The sequence below is a fragment of the Manis javanica genome, chromosome 4 (genome assembly GCF_040802235.1).
Source record: "Manis javanica isolate MJ-LG chromosome 4, MJ_LKY, whole genome shotgun sequence".
Lineage (NCBI taxonomy): Eukaryota > Metazoa > Chordata > Mammalia > Pholidota > Manidae > Manis > Manis javanica.
Window position 1 is genome coordinate 86670121 of NC_133159.1, and position 18328 is coordinate 86688448.

Below are 18328 nucleotides of genomic sequence, written 5' to 3' on the forward strand. Positions count from 1 at the left end.
TGTTTTCAATGTGATTACTACGTATAATTAGTATGTGTATATATGTGTGCATATTCTGCCTGTTGCCTTTTCTTTTTTGAGATAAATGTAATGACTATAACTAGAGAGCTTGTGAAGGGGAGAGAATATATGTAAATATAAATATGCACACTGTGAAATGTAGCCCCACATCAATTTAGAATTGAATTATTAAAGGCCTTTTCTCCCTTGATGAGAACTTCAGACCCTGCTGGGGAAAGCAACATTAGCATGTTTGAGAAACTACATACAAACAAGCAGAACCTGTCAACTGGTCAATGCATACCAAGCAGGAAGATCAAGGGCTTTCACCCCATGAGGCAGTCAGAAACAGATTAACAAATGTTCACCTGGGATGCCTGCTTTTAATCACACATAAAATATAAAATAGTATGAATAACAACCATTAATCTGATTTAGAGTAAGCTTTTTAAAAATATTAAGAATGCCAGTTGTAAAGAATGTCTTTAATAAACTACCTTCAATAGAATTTTACTATTTAACACTAAGATTAAGGAAAACTGAATTAGTTACTTGGTGAGTTATTTAAATAGATGAGCAGAAAGAAAAACTGCTTTAAAATTTATCTCTTTACCACATGTTCATTTAAAATGACCAGATGTGGCTGGTGTACTATGAAGATTTAATGACCTAGCAGTGATTTGATTTTGTGAAGCTGCCATAAATGTGATTAAGCTCCTCAGATTTCTGCTATGAAAAATTGTGATAAAATTGCTATTTTATCATCACAGTTACCTGGACTATATGCTTCATGAAAAAGAAAAAAATTTGTTTGAAACATAGGCTTACACCATTATATTAAGCATTCCTTCCAGTCTGAGGCTCATGAAAATGCTTCATTTACAGTGACTGGATAAGACAGAGAAAGACAGAGAAAGAGTATATGTGTGTATGATTTTGCATAGAGCCTCATGATCCAAAACAGTAATAAACTGGTCTTAATAATATGCAAGTTACTTGGAATTGCACTGAAGGTAATTTCAAAAGGAGATCGAAGAATGTTTTGACCAATGGAATCAATAAAATAAAGAACACAAAGGTGACCAATTTGAATGTGTAAGACTTGGTATGTTTATTTTAAAATTTATTTTATAATAACATTAGTTTGTATATAACGTGCTACCATATTTGACAGAGGTATGACTGGTGATCTGAATATCACTAATATTTACATTCTTATGTCAAAACTGATGTTCTCATGAACTACTGGAAACACTATCAATTGATACAGTAATTTTGAAGAGCAATCTGACAAGATATGCTTGAAAATACCCATGTTCAAAACTTGATTTTTTGGTATTATAAACCTATTTGGGGATAAAACAATACAAAATGTGGACATGGGAAAGTAGGAAGAGGGGAAAAGGATCATACACATTAAAATCCACACATGGCAGCTTTGTTTATTGAGAAATAAATGGACTAATGATAATAATGCTGATGTTTATTGTCTAGGTGCCAAGCACTGTTACTACTAGGTACTAAGCACTGTTCAAATGCATTAGGTGGAATGGAAACAATCAAATGACCTACATCAGGGCACCTAGGAGTGAATAAAGGAATAGTGGTGTATTTTTGTGTATGCATATCCCACGAAGGAAGAGGCACACAAAAAATGATGTGTTCATTTATTATGAAACATATATACAGAGCATATTAAAATAAAGAGTGGAATAACAAAATCAAACCATCACTAGAATTGAATGATGACCCTGTTCAGTTGCTCTTTTTGGGGACAGGAAAGCTTAAGACTCAACTCTCACGTGACTGAGGCAGATCTATTGATGTACTGTTTTTTGAGTCATTTACATTGTTACATGACTATCTTCCACATTCACTAACCTGAATACAAGGAGAGATGAGAACTACATCAGCTGACTTAACTGACTCTCAATAACCTTCAAGAATTTAAAATTGTTGGACATGGATGGTGGTTATGTTTGCACAAAGATGTGAATGTACTTACTGCCATTGAACTGTACATTTAAAAATGGGTAAAATGGTAAATACTATGTTATACATACTTTTCTACAACTTAAAAACTATTAGAACAATTTAAGACTGACTAAACAATTTTCCCTTCTTTTTGAATTTTTTATTCAAATAAGTAGAAATGGGCTTAAACATGACTTTTTGCTGTTGTTGTGTATAAGGAAAAATTTCAGTGCCTTGTTGTATTTTGTATTCCCTTCCTGGTTTATTCATTTAATTCACTCAAATTCTAATTCTTCAAGGCCCAATTAAAATTTACATATTTTCTACTATCCTGTCTCCAACTACTAACTCCTCCAAAACTATATCCCAGTAGGAATCTAGTGAGTAAATAAAAAATAACTATAGTACAGTAATTATTACATAAATCTGAATACAAAGGTATACATGATTGATCACTGACACAGGGCAAATTAATTGCTTAGGAGTTTAAAAAGAAAAAGACACTTATTCCTGAATAAGGGAGGATTCATGGAAGGGAGGACTTAGGGAAAAGGTCCATCTGAGCTGGGTCTTAAAGAATCTATTTTACTAAATAAAAACTGAGGATGACTATAATTAACCCTATTGTAAGGCATATTTGAAAGTTGCTAAAAGAGTCGGACCTGAGAGTTCTCATCACAAGGAAAAAGAATTTATTTTTTTTTGCATCTATGAGACAATGGGTGTTAACTGATTATAATAATTTCACAATATACATATGTCAAGTCACTATGCTGTACACCTTAGACTTACATAGTGCTGTGTCAACTATTGTTCAGCAAAACTTGGAATAAATAAAAGAAACTGGGGAGAACAGTCAGTAATATATACAAAGTATGAACAAAGACATTTATGAAATGGCAAAGTTGTATAATTTGGCTCTGGTATAGTCAAAAAGAAGAGCAGCCAAAGGAAAAAGAGTAGAGTGTTAAAAGATGTAAGGCCATGAAAAGTCACTGAAAGCTTTCAAGAATGTAGTAACAGTACTAAGGCACTTTTTCTGGGCCTCAGTATCTTCATGTACATGAAATTTCCCCTTCCATTCCACCTCACAACTCAAAACTCCATAACGTCCACCTATTGACTCTTATTCAGACCCAGCTCTAGCACTAACTCCTCCATAAAGCCACCACTGATTAACTCCATAAACACTGTGCCTTCAAATTTATACACACTTCTCTATCCTAATCTTCTATTCAACCTTTCAATAGTATATCAAAATAAACCACTCGTTCCTTTCTGAAGCATTCTCTTTTCTCAGCTTCTGAGACTACACATGCTCTTGGCTTTCCTCTTCCTCTGGGTCTTGGCAGACAATGAAACACTTAAAAGTTTCCCCAGGCTTGATCTTAGGTCCTCTTCTCTTCCCCTTGTTCTTTTCTCAATTTCTCTGGCTTTAAATACAATCTATACACTAATGACTTAAAAAGCCATATATCCAGGATAACCCCTCCCTTGAGCTCCAGCAGCAGATTCCAAATTGTCTACATGACATCTCAAACTTAAAACATTTCTAGAACCAATTCTTGTTTCCCCCATTTTCCCTATTGGTTTTCACCATTTCAAGAACTGGTGGCACCACCAACTACTCAATTAAAGCCAGAATCCTGGAGGACTTAATTTCATTTTCAACTACTATAAACATACTGACATTCTTCCTTCTAAAATTTCCCAATATGCCTCCTTCTTTTTCCACCAGAGCCACTCCTGCCTCCCTAAAATCCATTCATCCAACCATTTAGAGGTATCTTTTAAGAATGTTAATCAGATATGATTCTTTCCTGCTTAAAATCCTCCAAAGGATTACCAGAATAATCCGAACAATATCCCTACTCCTCCAAGGTCTACATGGTTTGGCTCCTGCTTACCCCTTTTCCTCACTTACTATGCTCCAGCCCCAATGGCTTTCAGTTCCTTGAATACATTATTGCTGTTCCCTCTGCTTAGAATGTTCTTCTCCTCTGCTACTTATTTTATTTTTCAGATACCCACTTAACTATCACCTTAACAGAAAGGATTTTCTGTATTATCCTGCATAAATAAGCCGATTTCTATTAGTCCCTATTTTTTTCCTTTATAAACCTATCAGATTATAAACTTATTATTTTTTTCTTCAGTTGCTATGAGTCTTCCCTACTAAATTTACAAAGCCCATGTTTTATCATCTAATATATACCCAGCATGTAGAAGTGCCCGTCATGAAGAAGGTGTTCAAAAGTATCTGTTGAATGGATTAAGTGTCACTGTGAGATGTGCCTGGTTTTCTTTTGTTGCGACTTCAAGTAATATATTCAGCAATTCCTTCAATTAATATTTAACTGAAATTTACTATATTATGAAGGAAGTTAGGGAGATAAAAAATGTGAAGGGCAGCCTACAAATCTAAAGAGTACATGTACATATTCATAAAAAAAAATACACTGTGAGGCAATATATGAAAACTAATATGAGTAATTTGTATCAATTAGTTAGAGATATACATAACTTCTGGTCAGGGTCATGAGAATCTACATCATAGAAAATGTGTTATCTGAGTCTGGCTTTGAAAGATGGGTAGGCTTCTGACAGAAATAGGGCAAAGGGCATTACAGATGAAGGAAAGAGTTTAAAAAATGTATGATGATGAAAACACAAGGTGATCAGGGAGGCACATGCTGGTTGGCAGGGTGTGGGCTTCACTGTAAGAGATGGAGGGCATAGGCAGAAGGGCAGACCGGACGGTACTCTAATGTCTGGCCAGTGATAGAGCTAACAATGCTCTCATTTTAAGCTCAGGTAAGATTTTCAAATTGTGGTTTCGCAAATATGAATTTGCCCACAGCACAGATAATGAATTAACAGTCTGTGCCTGGACCAGGCATAATGCTATACTATATTGAACTCTGGATGGACAAGATATGAAAAGCTTGGCAAAACAAAGGCAACAGCAGTGCTTCTCAAACTAACTGGTGAAAGGCCAATAATTTTTTAAGTTCTAAATTGTCATGGAACAATAGTTTTATAAAATGTAATAAAAATTAATGATTAGGAACATATAATACAAAGTACAAGCTCCAAATTTTATTTTTTATTCAGCAGAGAGAAAATCATCTTTAAAAATTACTTTAAAATTGCTATAGAAGTGTCTAAATGCTTACTCTCAATTACTGTAGTTATCTCATAATGGCCTAGTAAGTTTGTGGGCTGGCACCAGTCTCCAAACATCACATTGAGTAGAAATGGTTTATAGGATTTTGTCAGGGACTGGATGCCATGAAAGTCAAAAGTGACTCTGAGATTACTCATGTTAGGTGATGACAAGAATTGTGGTACCATCAAGTTGGGAGTGTGGTGAGTCCAGAAGGTGCCACTATAAAAAACATGGGATTTTAGTAGCAGTCAGTGTGTTAATGAGAAACTTCTATAAGAGTTCCAAGAACTCTTTTATATTTATATGTATAATTTATATGTAGGATTTTTCATTACCCTTATTTTATTTTACTATTTTGTGGCTGAAAAAAACAGGAACCACTAATTTAGAGGCCTTACTTTTACAGAAAACAATGTCAGAAGCAATTTAAGTATTTTTAAATGTATGATTATATAATGTCATTTGCAACTAACTATAATGATGATACACAATCTCTGGAACATCATATTAATATAAATTACTTTTTTTTTTTTTGACATACACATGCACATGTAACTCCGTTCTTTTGAAAAAACATCCTTGGTGGTAGGCTCACAGTGATTTAATTGTCCTTATGTTCTTTAAATCTGTGATATACATCTTGGATCACCAGCTGGAGACAAAAAACCTTTCTGTTTGGCTTGACATTAGAGATTGATGATGCTTGACTAGACAAGTAGAAGCCCATCTTTTTAGTAATGGGAAGCACAGACCTTCCAATGGATGTTAAGAAATTGAAATCTGAGACTTGAGAGATGATATTCAAAGCAAGTAAAGTGACAGCAATAGTGCTAAACATTAGGTGATCAGAAAAGAAAAAACAAAGTCTAGGACAAAGGAAGCAAAAGATGCTTGCAATTTACCTGAAAAACAAATGGCAGGTATGACTTAATAATCGAATACACATATTGAATAATGATACCTGGGACACCCTAGTGACCTTCTAAAAGAATTGCAGAAGCAGTGATACAAACTTCAGTGTTGATGCTTGATAAGCAATTTAGGTGATATATATATTGATGACATCCTTACCTATTAACATCAACCTATTAGCATTACCTTAGCATATTTTCTTCATTAATCTCAAAGACAACGGAAGTATAAACTACAGAATTTTAGATATAGCTTAGGTAAAAAGAGTCTCTTATCAGGACCTGACAGGTAAAAGTTTTAAAATATAACAGAATAATTCTTACTGATTAGAAAAAAAGTAAGTTAATTAAAACTCAAAATATCTGCTTTGACTTACCCAAATGGATCACCAACTACAAGGAATGCAACATCACTGTTACCAGCATCCTTTAAAATATTATCTGCTTCTTGTTCCACTTCTTCTCTATCAGCAAGAATCACTTTTCTTCCATAAAACTCTTCCTACAGATTTAAGTCCAGTATCAAAATGAAACAGCAGGTGACAATTTACACACACACATATACCAGTCTTTGTCTGGGGCTGGTGAAAATCTTGGCAGCCACACAAACACAGATCACTGGATACAACTCATCAATGAGCTAGCACTCTAAATCATGTTATAGTTAAACTCTGTCTTTAGGGTTATCTTAATATCCCAGGAGACAGACCTTTGAACATCTAAGGATCTCTGAATTTTAAATTTGCCTGTAAATTTGGGTTTAATAGAGTAGGAAGAACACTGTAGGGTGAACAGAGAACATGTAGGCATGAGCCTTATTTCAGAAATATAGTAATACAAAATAAATATACTAAATAATAATTATACATACATGGTAGTTTGGTTTTTAAGTTTTCCACAGGAAAACCTATAGAATCCTTACTAAAATAACAAGTAACTTCAATGAGAAGTAATAGAAAATTAAGACTTAGGTGTTTATAGAACCAGCAAACATTCCTATATAATTGCAGGAAAAACTAATTTAAAACTATATTCCTGCTAAGAAGCAAGAGTTGCAGGTGAAAAGAATTCTAAATATATAGAAAGTCTCCATACAAACTGCTTCGTGAATTAACCCCCTGGAGTTCAACTCTAGAGAACAAACCCAGGAGACTCACCTCAACTGGAGCAGCACCTAAGTAAGGAGAGTGAGCTAGTGACCTAGTGGTCACGTGGCAGGGGTTACAAGTTACGATGCAACGTCACCAATCTTATAACTGATTTCCTGTGGAGTAATACGTAATTCAAATAGAGTGAAAGTAGATGCACAGATAAATTATTACTATTTCCTATATACTGAGAAGTTTGTTTAAATTTAAAGATTGTATCATAAGTTAAAAGTTATAAGGATTGAGGTAATGGAAGTGTATCTGGTACTATTTGTCAAGCAAATGAGTAAATGAACAAATGATTAAATATTTTGAGATAAAGGCTATAGTTTCAACTCTCATAATTATTTCCTAATATTTGACTAGAAACTGTTCCTCAAGTGTGACTTTCCTTTTCTCTGCATATCTGCTTAGAGATAATGCTTTTCCCAATGACAATATGTTTTATGGACGAAAAATGTTCTGTTTATGTTCACTTTTACCATGGGGTTTTTCCTAATCACTAATTTCTATATATCTTTCTTTAATTTTATGAGCCCAGAAACTTAGTAGCTGCAGAACACTTATATTCACATATCTAAGAGAACATAGGAAATCATTTTTTTCTGAACTTCTGACATTTCTTAAAGATCAAAAAGTCACACGCTACTAGCTTAATGCTAGCAGTAATCCTAAATCCTATCCTTTAAAAATAATGTAACAGAAAACCCCACTCTCTCAAAACTTCTATCATGCAGTACTCCACATTTACATCTCAACATAAGAAACATTTCATTACCAAATTGAGTCAACAGAAAGTGTACAAAAAATTCTCTAAAGAAATACAGATACACACCAACACCAAATATAATCAAATGACTGATCCTCTTGAAAAAAACAAAATGTTTAAAAAAGGGAAGAGATTTTTAACAAAATGTTAAAAAAGCAGTTAAGAGAAACTGGTATTATTTTAAATTTACCTACTTACTAAAAATTTATTCACTCACTTGGGTATTATCACTTGAAAAATATTTCTTATGTACAACCTCCATGCCAAACTCTATACTTGATACTGGCAACAGTGGTGAATGAGACATACATGGCTCACCCTATGGAACATAATGTCACATGGGGAACTAACTACCACATTGTATGTGCTACAGGAGCAAGGAATCTAGTAAGGGTCAGGGAAGGAACATTAAAAATTAAAAAGAAAAACAAGTAATATTATTTAACAAACGATTTTTAATTTATATTATATATTGCCCAATGACTTATCAACCAGTTTTTGTACAGTCTCAGTCCTAATCTTCTCCATTCATGAAGATGAAGGTAAAACTCAAAATTCATTGTTGCTTTAAGTTGGCAGGTTTTGTACATGAGGACAGGGTAAAAACTAAGTTAAAATTACTTTTGGGTATTTCTGGAAGGACAGATAAGCAATTAATGATTGCCTACAGGAAGGAAAACTGAGAAAAAAATCTTTCAATGTAAGTATCTTTTGACTTTCAAACTAGTGTATTGCCTAAAGAAAAAGTAGAAGAATAGAGGCTTAAAGTAGTATATGGAAACAAATGAGAAAAAAAAGTCTTAAAACCACTAATATTTAAAGAGGAAACAGAAATAAGGAGCTTACGAAGGGGACTGAAAAACAGAAAAGTAGGAATGAAACCAAAACAAAGTCAATCAAGTCTTGAAAGCCAGTTTCAAGGAGTAGTCATCTATGTCAAAAGTAGGAAAACAGGTAACACTGAAAACTACCCTCTGGAGTTTTCAGCCACTAAGTAACTGCTCAACAAACAAATATTTCAGAGGAATGGAAGCCTGCTTGCAGGAGTATGAGACATGAGTGGATGTGGGGATAATGAAAGTACACTGCTTTTTCAAAAAGCTTTGGATAAAGGAGAAAAAGAATAATGTCTATGGGGAAAAGAAGTTTAAAAGAGGAGAGTTCTCAGAATGGACATTACTTGAATATGGTTTCAGGCTGTGGGGAGAAGGATGTTAATATAGATAAAACATAAAGAAGAAAGGATAACTGATGGGGGTAAAGTTCCAGAGCAAGAAGAAAGCACACACCTAATTGGAGTTAGTCTTGAATAGGAAGAGAATCCCAGACTGGGGTCATCTCAGACTGGGGAAGACAGATTCAGGTCTAGGGTAAGGACGGATGGCAAGTTAATACAGGTCATGGTTGACAGCCTCATTTTTCCCAGTGCAAAGTCCTTTACTGTCCTTTCCTCTATCCCTCTATCAGTGCAGAGCAGTTCAACAGGAGGACAAGAAAACAAGTGAGGTGATATTCACATGAAGAGAGGGAATAGATACACTGGGAGAAAATCATTACTGATGCCCAAAGACCAAATATACCAAATACTTGGGCTTTTCTCCTCTATGCTTTTGCTCACACTTTCTTCAGTAAGGAACACTTTCGCTTCCCCTTATCAAACCTTATCTCTAATAATGTGTCCTTTTCTTCCCCTTGTCAAATCTAATCTATAATAGCAATATTTATAATAATACACTTACATTGAACTCATTTTGTGGTCAGGCACTATTCTAAGAACTTATACCTATGAATTCATTTAATCTTTACTATAATCTATGAGATAAGCACTATTTCTATATCTGTTTGACAGATAAGAAAAAGAGCATAGAGAAGTTAAGCAACTGCCCAAGATCACAGTAATGTGGTAGACTGCAGAACTTCGTATGTACTACAAACGGGGCAGCGGGGCATGGAGAGGCAGAGCTTAGTGATCTCCTCTGCTTTTTACAGGATAGCTGGGCACCCAAAGTTAGTCCCCTTTGCACACAGCAGCTTCCTCCATTTACTTGCAGAGCTGTACAAATATTACCATTTTAAATTTGGACCATGAGGTAAACAAAAGAAACAAAATAAAAAGACTAGATACATTATTTTAAAAGAGCTTAAATTCCTCACTGAGAAGTGACTGGTGGTAACCACGGGGAAGGAGTTGGGATAGGTGCGTGAGGAGGGAAAGGGGAATAAAAGGGCACAAAAATTCTCAATCATAATATAAGTTGGTCATGGGGATAGCAGTACAGCATGGAGAATACAGCCAATAACTCTATAACATCTTCCTATGTTGACAGATAGTAACTGTACGAGTTGGGGTGAGAATTTAATGTGGATAACTGGTGAACCTCTGTGCTGTATACTTGAAACTAACATAAGATTTTATATATATTTCAATTAAAAAAAATCCTGTCTATCTCATAGTATTCCTGGACCACCAGAGCCTGAAGTGATCTTCTCTTACATGTATTCCAGTTGAAATAACTAGTAATTACTTAACATTTTAGACTTCTACTTAATTGGTGACAAGACTGTTGGCTTAAATAAAGTCATCTAAGTTCTTTCCAGTACTATAATTTTAGGTTTTTATTTCAACTGTTGTCATGAATTGTTACTTAAATCTTCCATTTTTATTTCAGTGTTCCTGGGGGTAAGGCAGATGGATTATGAACCACTTGAGAACAAAGATCATAGCTTATACCTTTTTGTATAATGAACAGAGGTGAATAATATCAAATCAGTATAGAAGACCTTAATTTATCCACAAAAAGTTCCTAAAGAAATTCAAGTTGTATATACCAAAACTTCCTGGATTCACTGTCTCTAGTTTTTTTTCTGAGTAATAGAGAATACTGTGTAATAATTATCTAAAGTTATGGAAACTGGGTTGTATATGTAGGTATGAGTACAGATCAACAATTTTTAAAAACCAGTTTGTTTCAAAAAAGAAAGAAAAGGTAGCAATAAAAGGAAGAAGGAAGTGGTTGAAGAGAAAGTGGCTCTGATATTTCACTGGGCAATATAAGACATGTATTTATTTGTACCTTACTTCATTCTAAAAATGATTCATTTACAGTGATTAATGTCATATGGCAAGTTGCTCGGGGAAGAACATGACTGAGGACCTGGAGGACGTCATGGAGTGCAGATCAATAGAATTTTGTGACAAGGAGGGATCCAGGATTGACCATTTGTTTGAATCCTACCTTGTCTGTAGGTATTCTCTGAAGTCACTGTTTTGTGAAGATATTATCTATCCCTAAGAATACACAATGATATAAAGATATATAAAGAGAGACACAATGATATAAAGGTCAAGAGTGGTGGAACTCAACTTAGGACTGCCTTGGCTCATATTCTGGCTATATTACTCACAGTCTATGACTGGGGGCAAGTTTCTCTGTGCCTGTAAAATGTGAACAGTAATTATAAAGTAGTAATTCTGTTCTATATGTTCTGTATTTAGAAAAGTGAATATAAATATTCTGTAAATACTAGCACATATTACTGTGGAGGAACACTACTCTAACACCTTAATAAAGTAGACATAATTTACCTGCAGGTGTGGTTGAGTCCAGCCCCAGATCCTGACTTTTTAAATAATCACTCTACAAGTATGTTTTTGTAAAAAAAAAGTTTTTAAAAATGGTAGCAACCAAAATTAAAATTTAGCTAGCACTTAAAATTTACAAAGCACTTTCAAATACATCAGGATTAATACTTCCAAATACACATAGGATTAGTAAAACCCTACATAACCCTCCAGTTGGTTATACTCTTCATTATTTGAATGAAGAAAATGAGGTTTAGAGAAGTTTGGAAATGTGTCCATTAACTACCATTTAAGAATGCTTTATGAAAGGCACTATACAAAGAACCTATAAGGTAGGCATTTTTGTCCTCATTTTACATAGTAAGAAATTATAGTTAAAGGACTTGACCAAGATCACATGTTAACATGTGACAAAGCAAAGACTTAAAAACCGGGTCCAAGCTTACCTCTATGCTATGCTCTGACACCTTATTCCATAAAACTGCTGACTAGTATTTATCCATATTAGATGGTTTTCAGTTCATTCCAATTTTCCTTGATCTTTGATTAAAGGAATATTTCTACCACTTTGAGCTCAGATATTTTGGTCTTATCCTAATAAATCAGAGCCAACAAGTCAAAGCTGGTCATTAGACACAACTTTCATATCAATTCATGGCCAATTCAAGTAGAAGCCTTTAAATTCTTCCTTAAGATTTTTCAAGTAACTCTAAGACCTTCAGAATTCTCTGAGCTGTGAATGTGAGAGGACAGAAGACCTGAAATTCTCTAGGTCACCTTTTTTGTTTGGAAGCCTTAATATACAAACAATTCTGAAATCCTCTCTCTTCTTAAAACATGTCCATTTGGAGTTTGACAACGAACCTGAACTTAACCCCTCGTCCAAAATTTACTGAGCCCTTAACAAGAGCCAGCTAAATGTATGATACACTAACAAATCCTATGGTTACCAAGTCCCAAGTTCGCTCAAAATATACAAGTGTTACGGGTATTGTTACTTGGAGATGTCTATATAAGGGTAAAATCTCTTTGAATATGCTAGGAAGGTGATTATCAATCCCTATGGAAACACTTCAAAGGGGGAAACCTTCAGTTTGGTTTCTGAATATATAACCTGCTCATTACGGCAGTGTCAGCATCTCATTAGCACTCAACTCAGAAAGGATTTCTTGGCTATCCCCTGAAACAAGGGATTTTAATACCTATCTCCAGGAGTGTAAAATAACTTTCCTATTTTGCCACAAAATTAGACTTGTAAAGTAAGACAAAGCACCCTTTCATTTTCCAAGGCAATTGGTTGGTGTATGATTTCCACTTTTGTATTCCTTCTATCTTTAATGCACAGGGAATATGTTTTAAAGGATTTAAACAGACCTGAAAACCGGATTCAGCTTAATATAATGAAAATCAGCTGATGGAAAGATTTCCTCCCAGGGACTGGAGAACCTTTGGCACCTACCAGGACCTCCTTCCCTACAGTCAGGACTGAGGTATAGGCTTCCAGATACACTCGATTGCAGCGTCTTACAACTTCCAGGCCCTTGACTGTGATGTCCTTGGCATCTCCCAGACCCAAGCCGATCAAGTAAAGCATTTCAAAGTCCCGGGAGAGGGAGACTGCAGGACAAAGTGAACAAGAAAAAACGCGTCAGCTGCATCGAGGATACCCCAAACCTGATGATGAAAACCTAAACAGAACGAGGAGGGACGGCACGTCGCAGGTTTGAGAGCCTTACTTTACGCCTTTTAAATAACGACTGTAGTAAGTGTTTTTAAACAACCCTACCCCGCCTTCTCTCCTGTTACACAAACCTAGGAGCAGCCAATTACCCGCTGAGAGAATCGTAGTTGGGTCCCTGTTCTCTTTAAACCGCTAAACTGCCGCCTTTCCGAAGAAGCTGGGACACAGGCAGAAGACTGGCGCCGACCGAGGATCCACGCCGCCAGCCTCCAGCACGGTGCCGCAAAAAGCCGCGCCTTCACGGCACTTTACGACTAGCTGGAAGGGGTGGGCGGGGTGGGAGAGATTTGGTCCCTTCTCTCCTGTGAGTGAACTACCGCTGCTGGGCGGGGGAGGCAAAAGGCTTGGCGGCCGAGGGCGTGGCCCCTGGGCAAGGACGAGGTGTGGTCACGATCCCTGTAGCCTGTGGCTTAAACAGCCCCGTCCTAGGACCGGGTAAGTGCCGGAGCTTTCCTCCCGGGGAGAGCCTGACTCCAGGTTGGGCCGCGGAGTTCCCGCGCCCTGAGCCTCTTGACCTGCAGGCGGCCGAGGGTGGCGAGTGGGAGGGACTTCCGTCGTTGGCCCGGGAATAACCGAGTGCTGAGAGTCCCGTCCTCGCGTTTTCATTCAGTTGTAGTTGAACCATCTACCTCCCTGGTGAGGTGTCAGCTTGCCAGACCTGGCCTTGAAATTGATTCTGATTTCCCCGCGGAGCTGTGATTCCTCAGGTTTGGGTCCTTGACCTCATTCCGGAGTGTCCCTAGGGGCGTGACTAAGATCTGCCTTAACCATCAGTGTGGGACAGCCCAGACCCTCCAGTGCCTAGAGGAGTGACCTTTAGCTCAGGGATTTCAGACTTCATTACAATTGCTTCCACACGGGGAATTCCTATAAAGTGGTTGATTAACTGTAGTTCCCGTGTCGGAAAGGTTTGACCGTAAACGGTCTTCGAAGGGTCATTAGTGACCTCATCCAAGTTAAAAAGACAGTTTACATTGTTTATCTTAGTGTTGAGTTTTCAGAATTAGTGGTGCTTCTCAGATAATGCCTTATGTCTTTTCTCCGCAACTCCACTTCCCTAAGTCATCACTTTGTTTTTTTTTCCTGGGTTCCATCTAGCCTTTGCATTTCTTGTTTGATACACTATTCAAGAGTGATTCTATCCATCCTCGTTACGTGGATAATGACCATAAACAAAAAATAATTCAAAATGGATAATAGACGTAGATGGAAAATCTAAAACTATAAAACTTCCAGAAGAGAACACAGAGGAAATATTTGTGGCCTTATTTAGACAAGTAGTTTTTAGGAGCAACACCAAAAGCATGATGCAGAAAAGAAAAACAAAGAAAAATTGAATTTCAACAAAATAAAAATGTAGGCTCCAAAAGACCCTGTGAAGACACACACTGGGAGAAAATATTTGCAAAGCATATCTGCAAAAGTAGTTGTATCAACAATACATAATGAACTCTCAAAATTCAATAGTAAGACCGAGCTTGGGAAACCTTCCCAGTGATCCTAGAGCTAGGCTAGGTACCTACTTTTATTCCAGTGATGCTCTGGGTATATACCTATCAGTTAAATGTGTTTTGTAATTGTCCACTTTTATGGCATCTTTACCAAACCATCAATTTTATGAAATCAGGGCCTATATATTATTCATCTTCTCATCCCTAAGATTTAGGATGGAGTCTGGCACATAATAGATATTCAATAAATGTTTGTTAAGTAGATCATTATGTATCCACTAGTAGCTGAACAATTTCTGTGAGTTATGATATGTTTTTCTATCTTTATGAAATGTAGGGTATTATATATTTTAGATGACTACCAAAAAGTCATTGATGGAATATCAAGCACAGACATGCCTTGCTTGTGTTGAAAGGCTTATGACACATATCACATATACTTAATAGGCATAGGTATGTTTTCCAATGTACTGGTCATATTTTATATGTTTTTATTTACATACTTTCATTGAGTAATTTCAGGTAGATTTACAGTGAAAGGACAGTACCAAAGGATAAGTAATCCAAAGGATTTTATTTCCTTTCAGGAAATCTTTATTGAAGAAATAAATATTTCTTCAATGTAGGGTAGGGAAGAAAAATACTGTATTTTTAGATACAGAAGTAATTACAGTTTTTACTCTTCAGAAGTCAGTCAAAGGAACTTACATTCGCTATAGAATTCTTAAACCTTTTAACCTTTAATTTCTCAGTAGGAGTGTAAATTTTCAGTACTTTTCTGGAGGAGATAAAATGAAGGTGTTATTAACAGTCTTTTTTCTTCCCAACTCAACAAATATAACTAGGAAAGTCTTAACTGATCTTTGCAGAATTGTTCTGTATGATTTAGACGTTTCTCCCTTACTGTTTAAAACAGGTTTCAAACATGATTGCATTTTCCCCAGTAACTTATTATTAAAAATTTCAAACACATGGAAAAGTTGAAACAATTTTACAGTAAATATCCTATAGCTGCCTCCTAGGCTCTACAGTTTTTAACATTCTGCCATATTTGCTTTATTGTATGCTTATCCTTCTGCCCAGCCATCAACCCTTATTTTTTTATGCATTTCCAAGGGAGATGCAAACATAGTTTGTGTATGATTGCATTTTGTTTAAAAGATAAACTCTTCACCTAGGCAACAGATTAACAAAACACACCTATTATAGTGACTAAATAATGCCATTTCTTCACCTATTTAGACAGGCTTTGAGAGTTTTACTTTTAAAAAGTCTCAAACAGTATTTAACAACAGTGTAGCATCATTTTGATGATAATGAAAGCAGTCACAATACATATTTATAGTATCATAGCAAATTTGAAATCTCTTATCTAGCAGAAAAGAGGGGGATGGCTATAGAGAACTGTGATTCTAGGGGGAAAAAAGGGTAAAGTAAAAGCTTTTGTAGTTTAAAGAATAAATAGGCTAGATGAGGCCTAAAGAGTTTTCTTTATAATCCTGCTTTTGGGTAGGATAATACCAATCCTCGAGGGTGAACATTTTGCTCTTCTTGAGAAATCTTTAAGATGTTTTTGTAATCTTCATCAGTAACTCATTTTTAGTACCCTCACTGTCAGAAGTTGTTCCTTATATCTAATCTAAGACCTTCATGCAGAAATCATAAAATGTGTAAGAGAGATGCTGATAGTCATGAGAAGTTAATACTGGTGGCTTTTCTATTCCATTGTCATAGCACATCATACAGTAATTACATTTTAAAGTGATAACAACATAGTTGAGACACTGCATTACATTATGAACAAATTATAATTACCTTATATCCAAAGGAAGTCATCCTTCAGTTTTCCTATTTCAGCTCATTGTTTATGATTGAAAAGAATATGTTAGGGCTACTGGGTAAACTCCATCTGACCTTATTGTGAATAGAGAATATTATTTTACTCTGAAGCTGGCCTTTTAACCTACATGTTCCCAGAGATTGCCTTTTTGTTAGAGGAAATCTTGATTAATATTCATAGACCTTAGGAACCCTGAATTGATTGATTGTCATTATTTTTTATCAATTCACAAGTGGTAATTAAAGCTAGGATTGCTTTAGAAAGCTATATTTACTAAGATTAAGAAAAGATTTGAAATTATTGTGCCTTGGCTTACTTATGAAGAAAGTCACTTTTCCTTTATTCAATGATTTTATTTACTCATCTACACATTTTATATTTTGTGGTCATATAAAATGCGTAATACTAAAAAAGTGAGAAACAAACCCTGCACATCCAGAGCAATTTTCAGTGAAAAATATGGGAATTTTTATTGCTGTCATTAACCCTACCTTAATAGATTTAGAGAGTGTGGACTGATAGTAAGTCAGTCACCTAAAGCACTATGTTTTTGTGTAAGATAGCTCCCCACAATGTTTATTTGTCTGTGTATTTCTTTGTTTTTAACCCATTCTTATACTTGGCAAGTCCTCTAAAGTCTATTGCTAAAAAGGTAGAATTGGATACATGATTTCACTCTTTTTTATGCTTAAAATATATACAGTGCCCTTTGAAGGTTTAGGGAAATATATCTAAAATTAGCCAAGATATGGTGGGAGAAAAGGGATGGTTTCCCTTTTTATCAATAGCCAAATTTCTTGGAAGTGGCATTTATAGACTTTATATTAATACATATATTAATACTATATAGAAATACAGACTTTGTTAGTCACATACCTCTACTCAATATAGTACTCCCCTACTTCTCTGACCTCACTTCCTGATTCTACCCACTCCCACTTCCCACAGTATCTGTGTAGCTCTGGCCCCATTTCCTTGAAGTCATTGCCCAAAGTTCCCCTCCTCAATGAGGCCTAACCTGTATAAAACTAACCCACTCCAATTACTTCATCTGCTCTTTTCCCCCATAACTGTTCACCTTCTGACATAACCATATAATTATGTATTATGTGTATTTTTGCTGTCCGTGTCCTCCTACTAGAATATAAGCATCACAGAGGCAGGAATTTTTTTGGTCCATTTGAGCTAACAAACATGAAACAAAAAACTTAGAATGATGTGTGGCATATGCTCAGTAGTTATATGTTGAATGAATGAATAAAATCTACATATGGTAATAAATTATAAATAAATTCTTTATAAGGGAAGAATTGTGCAGAGGGAAGTTTACTTAATGGTTATGAACTGAGATTTTAGCGTCGTTCAGACATTGTTTTAAGTCCAGGCATTTGCCTTCAGTAGTTCTCTGCATTCGCTTTCTAAATCGCAACTGCCTCTCTGTGAAATAGAGATAATAGTACCATCCCTCAGGATTATTGTGAGGATAAATGAAAGAATACATATAAAGGGCCTAGCATAGTGCCAGGCAATTGGTGGCATATAAATTTTGGCAGATATAGTTTGAAGTTAATTTTATAATTATGTACAGTGTCCCTCAGGTTAAAAGAATAAGCCTCTTCCATCCCACCTCAGTTGGTTTTCATTCTTTTTTCCGTTCACAAAAGCTCTATGAAATAATTACATGAGTTCATAGTTTTATTGATTCATGAAGGGTTATCTTAAGCAAACATACTCTGATGTAT

At 35.6% G+C, this 18328-nt stretch overlaps 1 protein-coding gene and 1 long non-coding RNA gene across 4 annotated transcripts in view; one reads left to right on the top strand and one right to left on the bottom strand.

Moving 5' to 3' along the window:
• DPH5 (diphthamide biosynthesis 5) overlaps nt 1-13531 on the bottom strand; it is a 35760-nt gene extending 22229 nt beyond the window's left edge. Inside the window, exons 1-3 of one of the 3 annotated variants that reach the window (XM_017668573.3) lie at nt 13385-13531; nt 13014-13171; nt 6432-6556 (exon numbers count right to left, since the gene is read on the bottom strand). In XM_017668573.3, coding sequence (XP_017524062.2) covers nt 6432-6556; nt 13014-13148 — 260 coding nt within the window. In that variant the 5' untranslated portion in view covers nt 13149-13171; nt 13385-13531. Of the gene's footprint in view, nt 1-6431; nt 6557-13013; nt 13172-13366 lie in introns of all 3 variants that reach the window. The other 2 variants (XM_017668572.3, XM_017668571.3) reach the window with 2 other exon arrangements.
• A 49-nt stretch (nt 13532-13580) lies between these two features.
• LOC108402214 (uncharacterized) overlaps nt 13581-18328 on the top strand; it is a 158448-nt gene continuing 153700 nt past the window's right edge. The window contains exon 1 of the long non-coding RNA XR_012130259.1: nt 13581-13730. This is a non-coding gene — a long non-coding RNA (uncharacterized lncRNA). The remainder of the gene's footprint in view (nt 13731-18328) is intronic.